Genomic DNA, 12052 nt, shown 5'->3' on the forward strand with positions numbered 1-12052 from the left:
ACTTCCACTTTGTTATGGCCTTCTGGGCACTCGCTTTAGGTAAAGGAAGCTGCACTACATATAAATCAAAAGGACCATTTTGAGGTGATAATACAACTAATAGTGACTGGCCTTGAATTTTTTGGGGGAAAATTATTGCTCTGTAGTTGGAAAAAGATCCCTCTCATAAGCAATATTTATATCAGACGTGGGCAAACTATAGCCTGCGGGCCACATCCAGCCTGCAGGACTGAGCTCCCAGCTGGGGAGCCTAGTCCCAGCCCCTCCCCCGCTGTTCCCCCTCACATACAGCCATGTGGCCGCACTCTGGGGAGCACAGCTGGCTCTGGGCGGGTGTCGTGGCTGCGAGCTCCTGCTGCTGGTCAGGGGGCAGGGGGCCTGGGGGCAGTCAGGGAGGAGAGGGTGGTTAGATGGAGCGGAGGTTCTGGGGGGTGCAGTCAGGGAATGGGGAAAAGGGAGGGTTGGAAGTGGGAGTCCCAGGGAGCCTGTCATGGGATGGGGATGTGGATAGGAGACAGGGAGAAGAGGGTGGTTGGGTAAGGGGGTGGGAATCCAGGGGACAGTTAGCGGGTGGGGATTTGGATAAGGGTTGGGGCAGTCAGGGGACAGGAACGGGGGAGGTGGATAGGGGGTGGGGGTCCTGGGAGGAGGCGGTCAGGGGACAAGAAGCAGGGGGGGTTGGATAGGTTGGGAGTTCTGAGGGGTGAAGTCAGGGGGCGGGAAGTGGGAGGGAGTGGATAGGGGGCAGGGCCAGAGTGTTTGGGGAGGCACAGTCTTCCCTACGCAGCCCTCCATACACTTGGGCCAAAAAGTTTGTTGTCCCCTGATTTATAGCCTGCTGTTGAGAGCTTTTGCCACCCACGTGGAGTTTTCATGTTAAATCCTCAGCTCCAGTTAATATAGAGAATATCTCTCATAGAATTACTCATGTTGAGGATCACAACTTGAACACGAGTCAGCAAAGCGATGCTGTTGCAAAAAAAAAAAAAAAAAAAAAAAAGCCAGTGCCATCTTAGGTTGCATTAACAGAGGCATAGCAAGCAAGTCACATAGTACTACTCTACTCAGCACTGGTTAGGCCTCAGCTGAATACTGTGTCCAATTTTGGTCATAAATGTATGGAAAGGAGAGAAACCAGAAAGGATCCATAAAGACAAAAAAGATCAAAGGGATGGAATGCAACTAATCTGAGCAAAGGCTGAAGGAACTGGGTATGTTTGGTTTGGGAAAAGAGGAGATTAAGGGGGGATATCCTAGCGGACTTCAGAAAGTTGAAAAGCTGCCATGAAAAAGATGGAGAAAAGTTGTTCTCTTTTGCCAAAGAGGGGAGAGCAGGACAAGAGGCAATGGGTTCAAACTACAACATAGCAGATTTAGATTAAATCTCAGGGAAAACTTCCCAACTGTAAGAACAGTAGGACAATGGAACAGACTGCTTAGGGAGGTTGTAGATGCTTCTTCACTGGAAGTTTTCAGAAAGAGGCTTGACAGCCATTTGTCTTAGAGGGTTTAGACACAACAAATCCTGCATCTTGGCGGCAGGTTAGACTAGATGATCCTTGTGGTCCCTTCTGACCCTATGGTTCTGTGATTCTATCTCATTCCATAATTCGGGGCTTTGCACGCATTTATAGTAGGTGGTACTTCAGAGAAACAAGTTTCATATGCATCTCTACTCCTATATAACGCTACCCGATATAACACAAATTTGGATATAACGTAGTAAAGCAGCACTCTGGGGGGGGGCAGGGCTGTGCACTCACGTGGATCAAAGCAAGTTCAATATAACGCCGTTTCACCTTTAACGTGGTAAGATTTTTTTTGGCTCCCGAGGACAGCATTATATCAAGGTAGAGGTGTATCACCCTATTTTTACCTCCGTGTCGGGGGAAAATGTTGGACTTAACCCCTCATTTTGGAGGAGGGTTGTGTATTTTATCAGGAACTGCAGGATCAAAAGATTCTACATTTATTTCATGCACTCTAGTCTGGCTTCTGAACTGACAAGCCCGTTCTCAAGTTGATTTGACTGAGTATGGGGATTTAAAAAAAGGATGCAATATCCGCTTTAAACAGAAACCATCTTGCAGCCTTAACTATAGTATATCTGTCCTTGCCCTTAATAAAAAATGCTTAAAGAACAGAGAGACTGTCTTTAGTGGTGATAAAAATGTCACCCAATGTATTCTTTAGGTGGCATAATCTCTCATTTTTGTCTAAATTCTCATGCCCCTAAAATTTGAGGCAACATTTCCTTAATCACAAGGGATGGGATTCACAAATGTTGACTGACAGTGACTAACTGCTCTTGGAAACTGGCATTCACTTGCTTAAATTGATCAAATCTAAATTGGTGTATTTTTTGGTAAAGTCTTTCTGTCTTTTAAAAATGAAAAGTGGAATGGAATTATGCTTGGTGGTATTGACACAAGTGTGTAGAATAAATCTCACTTTTTTCTTTTAAATCTAGCATGGCAAATGGATGTTGTGTATTACAGTACATTGTTGTGACAGTTAACTCAGCCTAACTTGTTCAGTCCCTAACAGGCGGGAAATTCGATTACTGTATTTATCAGTACCAGTGCTCTGGGTTGCCTGTCTGCAAGGAACCGGCGTTGTATGTACTGGATTTGTCTGGATTTTTTAAACATTTGCAGAGAATATATTAGTGGGTCCAGAATTTAATTCCACATTGAATCTCTTTATCGCCACTCAGAGAGCTCATTGCCTGCATCTTTTTCTTTTTGTTTTATGAAAGCAAGATGTTGGATTTTGAATTGTAGAGATGAAAGTAAGTCCACTTGAGTTCTCTGCTTTTAAACTAACTCATGCTGCTTTTAGGCTGTTTGGATTGGATATCCAAGGCAGGGACTGTGGAGATGAGGCAGCTCAGTGGTTCGCCACCTTCTTGAATACACAGTCATATCGACTGGTGCACTTCGAGTCACAGATGACGCCTAGGAAATCCAGAGACATATTCACCACTTTCCGATCCAAGGATAAGGTTAGATGAAAGTTTGTGTGTGTCTTCCTCCCCCGCTCCCTCAACCTTCCTATTGTAAGTGTTCTGTGGGGGGGCATGTACAACTTGTTGAAGTACCTATTTCAAGCACATGAGCAGTCCCATGGGTTTTGGTGGGATTGTTTGCTTGCTTAAATTGTGTTTTAAATCAATTAAACTTATTGAACATGAAGAGTTACAGAATATGAGGCTGCCATTTTGACAAGAAGTGACCCAGCGTGTGACCAAGGGGAACTCCTGATGCATTTTAAGTTTTTGAAGGCAGTTTATTGGTAAACTCAATGTGTACTGAAACTCCCTTTGCTGTCTCTATCCCCAGTTATGTGCAGCACTGTTCTAATATGAACTGTCATTACTGCTATTTTGTTTACAGATAATAGTCTGGATTGAGCCCTAGATCAGAGGTTTGTGCTTCCGCTGAGAAAAGCCCACACAAAAGAGGGCTATGGCAGCACAAGGTGCCCACAATCCCCTCTCCCCTGGAGTGGGCCTGCAACCACTGCATTAGAAACAGGGTACAAGGGCAGGGAAGTCGGGTGATGTGGTAAATCAGTGCCCTCCTGAGGCAGCCTCAGCTCCCTGGGGTCAGGGATCCAATGAACAGCTGTCCTTTCTCCTTCTCATTCCCATCCTCCACTTTACCTTCCCTAAGCAAAATCCTCAAGGGAGCAGGGTGTTGAAAACAGTATCTCTCCTTCTTCAAGTTAGAGTTCCCCAGGGGGCATAGTTGGCTCTGGTAGTACAGGGAGATGCAGATTGAGTACCCTGCCCTGCAACTGAGAGTGGTGGTGTTTATTGAGCATCAGCATTTTACCTGGTGTTGCATAAACAGAAAACAAGTACAAGAAGTTATAATAAAATCTCTACTCTTTGTGTGCATCTTCTTGACAAGTAAATTTAAGACCATTTCAGTGAAGCACTCACTGAAACTGAAGATACTGTATGTATTTGGCTAAGAAAGGTGTTAATTTGGCAGATGTACGTACACAGGGAGCACAGACGGTGGTGTTGGTGTTAATATGGAGGACAGAGCAATGTAAACATTTCATTGCACATTTTCACTTGTTTGAGAGGGAGAGGGCATAGTCTATCTTTCATTTTACAGATTTTGTACAATGTATGCAAGGAAAAAAGGATAGTTTGGGAGGGAAGGGAGACTTTCAGTGTGCACTGAAACTCTCCTGAAAACTGCCTTCAAAGTCTTATGCTTGTCCCATTTACTGATGTGTGCGGAGGGAGTTTTCTTAAAGTATTATTCAGTGGCCCTTTTTGCTAAAATGGCAGCCTCCATGGAGAAAAGTCAGCACCCTTAATGATCAATTGCAACTGAATTTTAATATTGTTTGTTGAGTAAATCTCTTCCCAGAGTTTGTGATAGAGTGGATTCCGTCTATCAGAAAATCTCATTTGATATAGATTGAAAAAGGAAATACTGAAAAACATAGTCAGTTTGCTATCTGAAAGACTGGGGACAGGAAAGGGAATGGTCTTTTTTTCTGACACTCCAGAGAGAGACATCCCTAGGCAAAGAACTATAAATATGCAAATAAACTTCATGCTGACCAAGGGGTGTGCAAAGGAGGGTTGTGAATTAGGAACTAGACTATCTGTGGGCTGAAAGAAACACTTGACTAGCAGAAAAAAAATTGGAAAATAATAGTTCTGGACATTGTTTTGTTTGTAATTAAATATGGGTCACATTTTATATGAAAATTCCATTTGTAAATCATTTATAAAATAGTAGTAAATGATGTTTTATCAAATGGTTAATTGATTAGAGATTTAGTCCAACAACTCAATGGGTTGTTCATAACCTTCTGTAATATCTTCTGCTGATATCTGCAACATGTAACACTTGTGTCTATAATATGCTTCTATCTATTTATCATTTATTAACCCTTTATAAACAACTTCTATTTATAAGTTTGTATTTGGTCAACTTTACTATTAATTTACGATGGCTACTATGCTGGGAAGGGACAAATTATTTCACTTCTCAAAATACTGCCCCTGAGTCATAAGAATGTGACTACAACAACATAAGACTACATGGCTAATATATGGCCATCAGTTCAGTTACCTGTTTCTTGGCCATCAAAAGTTCTGCAGACCTTGTCTGTTGAGACGCATGCTCTTGTGGGAGTGCTAGGATTTGTTTGCCTTCATTTTTGTAGATTGCCTATCCCGACTGTAGCCCAGCCATGATCCTCTCAGAAGCTTCGTTGGAAGATCTAAATACTAGGCTGGAGAAGAAAGTTAAAATACAGAACTTCAGACCAAATATTGTTGTTACGGGTTGCAATGCTTTTGAGGAGGTAAGTGATCTACAGCAGTGGTTTTAAAACTTTTTTTCTGGGGACCCAGTTGAAAGAAATTGCTGATGCCCGTGACCCAAAGGAGCTGGGATGAGCGGTTTGGGGTGTGGAAGAGGCTCAGGGTTGGGGTGTGGGAGTGAGGGCTATGGGGTGGGGCTGGGAATGAGGGGTTCAGGGTGTGGGAGGGGGCAGGGGGTTGGGGTGTAGGGAGGGTGTCAGGCCTCTGGCTGGGGGTGCAAGCTCTGGGGTGGGGCTGGGGATGAGGGGCTTGGGGTGCAGGAAGGGGTTCCAGGTTTGGGGCGGGGCTCAGGGCTAGGGCAGGGGATTGAGGTGTGAGGCTGGGGTGCAGCTTTACCTCCGGCAGCTCCCAGTCAGCAGCACAGCCAGGGTGCGGAGGCAGGCTTCCCGCGTGTCCTGGCACTGTGGACTGTGCTGCGCCAGCAGCATGTCCAGTGTCTAGGCAGAGGCGCACAAGCAGCTTCGTGTGACTCTCGACCACAGGCACCATCTGTCCATTCCCTCCCCACCCCAAGTTCCCATTGGTGGTTCCCAGCCAATGGGAGTGCAGAGCTGGTGCTTGGGGTGGGGGTAGCATGCAGAGCCCCGTGGGCCCCGTGGCTAGACGCCGGACCCACTGCTGGCCGCTTCCAGGGCACAGCACAGTGTCAAAACAAGTAGGCACTAGCCTGCCTTAGCTGGGCAGCACCACCGATGGGACTTTTAACGTCCAACCCAGTACTGGGTTGTGACCGAAAGTTGGAAAAAAGCAGATCTCCTGTACTTGAATTGCTATTTGTTCTCAGTCTTAGATGTGTTCTTCTTGGGATATAGAGTCCAAAGATGATCTAAAGCCTTGGCTGTACTTGGGATTAGCTCCTATTCAGCCATCAATAGCTGGTGACTGGTGTAGCTGCAATGGTGTAAACCCCAAATATAGATAAGGAAAGCAGCTATCTTGGGGTTTGCACTGCCACATCTGGCCACCAGTAGCTGACTCTCAGGTACAAATAGAGCCTTAGAAATTCTACTATAAATGTGTGCAAAGTTTAAAGGGAGATAATAGGTTTGTGGATATTAATTTATATTTATGCAGCCTAGTGAAGGATAAAATAAATGTGTATATAAAATGTGAGGCTGGGACTGCATGCTTGCCTTTAGGCCCCATACAGGAAATGTTATGCACAGTATAAGACATCTAATGATAGAGAAAAAATATTTGGGAGTTTGAGATACCTTATCACAGTTTGCTTATAAAGAAAAGCTCATCCTGATGGTCTGAGAGTACCATAACTGCTGCATATTTATTGGTTCTTTAAACATTTAATTAGTGTAGATAAAACTGTGAGTTTACATAGTGGAGCAGTGCAGATTTTACATGTTTGAGTTCACTCTGGAGAGTTGCTCTTCATGGGTTTGATTGTTCCTGAGGACCTAAAATTCCCATTGGAGGATTGTGCCTCTGTCTTCCAAGTAGGATTGCATTAGGAAGCTTCTGGGCTGATAAGTGAAGACTGACTTTGCTTGTTTTCATTGATAACAGTTTGTGGAACTGTAGTTAACTTAAATTTTTTTAGATTAAATACAGTATTAATTATCAGTTGTGAAATCAGAACAAACCCACTTATGACTTGAAAATACATTCTGCAGAAGGTGTTTTTGGTTCTCCCTTTTTGTATTAACCTGCATTTTATGTTTGACAAATTACTTGTTTTTAATAAAAATCATGTGTGTTGTACCTATAAGACAGGTATATTTTAAATGACCAGTCACCTTTTAGTGGAGTGTATCTGAAGCAATTTGGTAATTCATACAACTTACCCTGTAACTTTTGCAAAACTGATCACACTGCTTTGAGTAGATGATTAAGATACTGATGTTGACATATGCGGTGATAACCTGTTTTATTAAAAATAATAGCATATCTATTATAGCTCTTATTATGAGGATGCAAGAAAGCATAATGCTCTAAAGTGATGCTTTGTCTTATAGTAATGGCCATGCTCAAAGTCAACTTCTGGGAAATGGTTAATGCAAATATTCTGAAAGTATAATCATATATAAATGTTTACATTTCCCTTAGGATTCCTGGAATAAGATAAAAATTGGTAATGTGGAGATGAAAGGGACAATGGCTTGCCCCAGGTAAGGGTTTAGGAATATACTTGAAGGAAAAGTAAATATTAAGTAGCTGCTGTTGTCTAACATTATCTATCATTACAGGTGTATTTTAACAACCATTGATATGGAAACTGGGATCATTGACAGAAAGGAGCCACTGGAAACACTGAAAAGGTAGCAAAAATAGTAGTGTCTCATCTTGTATTCGACAGTTATTTTTAAAAAAAGGCATTTGAAATGTGTGCTACATGTACTCTTACAGCCTTTCAAATTGCAAACTTTGGGTTCAGTCCTTGCCTATGCACTATATTGAAAAGAGGACTCATTAAGACTCTCCTTCTCTCACTTCTTATATATAAGACTCCTTGGTCCTCTCTTCAATGTAGTGTGCCTGTATAGTCTAGGCAAGGGCTGGACCCAAAGTATACAATCTTTTAAATTGCATAATTTAACGGTCTAATTGTAGCTGGTAATCATTTATATCTGTCCTGCAAATATATAAACTATAGTTTGTGTGAGAGAGAGAGAGAGAGGGAGTATTATTGGTGATGCAAGTAGCATCACCTATTATTAAGGTTGCCTGACACTTCTCATTTGAGGACCCCTTTTTCAGTTACTTCTAACTTTTGCCAAACTTTAACTACTTGGGCTGAAGTTTTCGATTCTCGGTGTCTGCCTTAGGCAGGCTTTGTTTTTTTGTTTGGGGGAAGGTGGGATTGGATTTTAGTGAGAGCTTTAGCCATTTCTGAGAATGAGAAATTGGGGGAGAAATTGGGACCAGAGACTGGTGGGGCAGGAAAGGAGTGGGACTGGTAGTTGGCAGGGGTGGGAATTGAGACTGGTTGGGCAAGGAGATAGGGGAGAGGCTGGGGGGAAATGAACGGACTGCAATTGGCTGGCAGGGAGACTGCAGCTGGGAGCCAGGGAGGGAATACTGGGAGCTAGTAGATTTTAGAGGGTGGAAACTAAGATGGGATGAGGAGTTGGGAGATACTGGGGCTGGCTGGGAAAGAATAGTGGGACTGAGAAGTAGTGGGATGGGAAGAAGAAAAAATAATAGTGATCATGTAATTAAAGACTGTCATGATGCATATCCAAATTAAGATAGCATCGGCAACCTTTATTCTGGCATTTTCTGTCTTTCGAGTGCTTGACTTTATTAAGGTTGCAGTGTGTGTAGCCTATATGATAGATTACAGGAATGTCACGCTGAAGCCTAGAATGTCCGAGTCCGTGTGAAGTGATGGAAACAGTTAAAAACATGGCTGAGAGCTCTTTGTTTAGGATATCATCAGTGGAAGTGCTGTCTGTTACTGGCCATTTTGACTTTACACCCATGCTGTGTACAGCAGCATCCATCTGTGCCATGCCAAGAGTCCCTAGATAATTGTGATACCACAGGTAACTCAACCAGTCATCACCCTTACTCTACATCTACTCTGCATGCAACAGTTTGATTGGTTCTTTGAAGGAGACTGCACACAGATGATGAGTTACTTGGCCCAACTGTCAGACCCATTCAGCAGTTTGGGGCTTTCACCTACTTGTGTGCGCGACAAGGATCAGTCAGTCTCTTCTCATATGAGCTGCTCCATTCCATTAGTTATCTTAACTGTCCTACATTGTCACCCATTTTAACTAGCTTGCATCCATTAGGAGAGATGAGAGAGCATACTTCAAGTGTTCTCTAACCTTCACCCTGTAAAGCTCTGTGCCCTTTGACTTGTATACTCCAAGGCCCCAATCTTGCAGTAACTTATGTTCATGCTTAACTTTCCCTTGAAATCAATGGGATTACTCATGGTAGTAAAATTAGGCAAGTGAGTAAGGGTCTGCAAGTTTGGAGCCTTAATACAGCCAGCATCTTATCAGCTTTCTTCCATGCCTCTGCACGTTGAACTGAGAATTGAGTTGTCAGATCTGTCTGTACACCCAGATAATCACCTTCCAGCAGTGTTAACTAGTTTTCTGCTGTTTAAACTGTACTGGGGCTTAAGTCTCAAACTGTCATGCATGTGTGAGATATTTTACTCACAGCAGTAGCCTCACTAAGTTCAGTTCATTGGGTTTGCCAAAAGAAAACCTACAGTGTGTTGACTTATTCCATCCTAAATTTTTGGTGTGCCATAAAACTTTATTCACATCTCATTATACTTTAACAAAAATTGCTAAGCAAAAATTATCTTTATTCTTCATAATCCTGTGGAAACTTGAAATAGACTTATTTATTTATAATTGTTTATTTTCCTTTGTCCAGGGTGTGTTATTGTAGAGCAGCCCATATGTGTTGGGCTGCTTATGTATTTACATGCTGCATATTTCTTTAAGTGTTAAAGTTTTTGTTCAGTTTTTTTAAATGGTGGTAGTGGCATAAAGAGAGATGAGTGAAGAGTATCCCAGAATATAATCTACTGCTAATTTACAATGAAGGGATGATATTAAATTTACTTTAAAAAAATCCATTAACCTCTGTTATGTAGGGCATAATGTCTGTGGATTCTGTTTGTGTCTTAAATACATACATAGAATCTGGTACTTCTGTTGCGTTTCCTCCAACTTAAAACAAAGCTCCCACCTCTTCTTTTTTTTTTTTTTTCCTCTACTTCTTGAGGCTTTGTTTTGCCTTAAGTAAATAATAATGACCGTTTTCTCTGTGCAGTTACCGTTTGTGCGATCCTTCTGAGCGACATCTCTACAAATCCAGCCCTCTGTTTGGATGGTATTATGGAATTGATAAAACTGGAACGCTTCAAGTTGGAGACCCTGTGTACAAGATAGTCAATTGATGGAAGATGTATTTTGAGTGGAAAATAATTGTTCATTTTTATATGCAAATGTGTTTTTCTGTAATCACAGAGCCTGAAATAACTCCTTGATGTTATCTTGAGGTGTAAAGTACACTGTCCTTGATTGTCCACGGATCCTGTGACGTGCCAAAGTCTTCTCAAAGTCTTGCCAAAGTCAGTCCACTAATGTGCCTTGAGTCCCTAAATCTAAAACTAAATCTTTAGTTTTCCATTAGCGTGTAAACGGCAAGCTGTCAAACCCTTAGATCAGATGCTAAAGTGATTTTCAGTCTTACACACACACACACACACACACTTATATTATTGCTATTTTGGAATGAGGAAAGAGGGTGAAACAAGTTGGATGATGATAATCGAATGTTCCCTTCAAAGTTTGCCTATGTTTTAAATTCCTATCTAAATTATAATGCCTTAAGAAAACCGCTCTTGGAACATTTTGATCTCGTTACTTTGTTATGGATTGGCAGATAGAGCAAGAAATTCTGAACCAGCAAAAGAGTGGGTTGTGACAAGGCACGAAGTAGGCGAGACTGTTTTGGAGCTTAGGTTCTCTACTTTCTATTGTGAACATTGAAGTGCTGTTCTGTTTCAACATTCTTGAATAACAGCCTAGTAAAGTGAAGAATTAGGCTGCTGCTGCCCTGTTGTTGACTCAGTTAACAGTACTGGGCAAGCACTTACCATGCTTGTTGCAAGTAATGCCTGCCTGCCTACCTGTCTTTCACTGGTGTTGCCGAGGATTGACTGATTTTTGTAAAGTGCTATATAAATACCAAGTATTATTGTGGCAACATATCCCAGCATTAGCCCCTGAAGAAATGTAACATTGTGTGTGCACAGTGCGGTGGACAGTGGCAGGCAGTGGCAGAATAAGTGTCCCTATGGGCAGAATTTGGTGAACCCTATAAAGCTCATGCTCCTGAGCATAAAGAAGTTGAACAAAATGTAAATCCATTAAAATTACAGTAATTAAAGGTGGGCTTTGGGGATCTAGGGTAGATAAGGTCAGATGAATATTTTTTAATACACATTTAACATTTTTAACTGATGGAAATGTAATTATTTGATTGAAGCAGCTAGGGGAACGAGATTATATAAACATTGCTAATCAGACAATTAACAATGGTTTTCTAAAATTATGTACTTAAAACTGTAAAACAGATTTTAACTCTAGAAATAAATATAAATCAAAATATAAACTTCTGCAGAGCCCTAACTATTCTTTAGTATGATGTACAATTTGAGGGGCTTGTTCTCTTGGTTTTTGCCATTTAATGTTACATCTTACCTACGTTGGTGTTTAGTTATTTCTCTGCTGCTTCACATACCTTTTGGTTTGGCAGAAGGCCCTTCCCCCTGGTGCCCTATTGCACAGTTAAAGGCTTTGTGCAAGAAGTAGATGCCACATTCAGCATCCAAGTGTCCTTGCATTGCTGTGGAGAAAGGCTTCAGTGCAGAAAAGTCTTCAGATTTCTGATGTGGGGAGAGAATCATCAGAATTTGGTAGCAACCTGGATCTGTGTGGATATTGGCAAAGAACCATCCTTGAACCTGAAGCTGGCATGTTGATGCAGAACGATCCTTCTAGTACAGGACACATTACAGCTGAGATACCTTCTTGTTTATCTTGTGCTACGGAGCTAAGAACCAAGACTCAAAGTAGACTAGATCCTGGCCCTGCTGAGGTCCATTTACAGCAGTCTAGTACAGGGTAGGCAACCTATGGCACGCGCGCCAGAGGCAGCACGCAAGCTGATTTTCAGTGCCACTCATACTGCCTGGGTCCTGGC

General features: G+C 42.2%; 1 protein-coding gene across 2 annotated transcripts in view; it reads left to right on the forward strand.

The window, feature by feature from the left end:
• Positions 1-2282: 2282 nt before the first annotated feature.
• The window catches only part of MTARC2 (mitochondrial amidoxime reducing component 2), a 29780-nt gene continuing 20010 nt past the window's right edge, over positions 2283-12052 (forward strand). The window contains exons 1-5 of one of the 2 annotated variants that reach the window (XR_007773762.1): positions 2283-3004; positions 5197-5337; positions 7418-7479; positions 7558-7629; positions 10115-10520. Coding sequence is in view for 1 of the 2 variants with exons in the window: in XM_050948643.1 (XP_050804600.1) it covers positions 2786-3004; positions 5197-5337; positions 7418-7479; positions 7558-7629; positions 10115-10241 (621 nt within the window). In the remaining variant the exon portion in view is untranslated. Of the gene's footprint in view, positions 3005-5196; positions 5338-7417; positions 7480-7557; positions 7630-10114; positions 11462-12052 lie in introns of those variants that run through there. The other variant, XM_050948643.1, reaches the window with a different exon arrangement.

The sequence above is a fragment of the Gopherus flavomarginatus genome, chromosome 4 (assembly GCF_025201925.1).
Source record: "Gopherus flavomarginatus isolate rGopFla2 chromosome 4, rGopFla2.mat.asm, whole genome shotgun sequence".
NCBI classification, from domain to species: domain Eukaryota; kingdom Metazoa; phylum Chordata; order Testudines; family Testudinidae; genus Gopherus; species Gopherus flavomarginatus.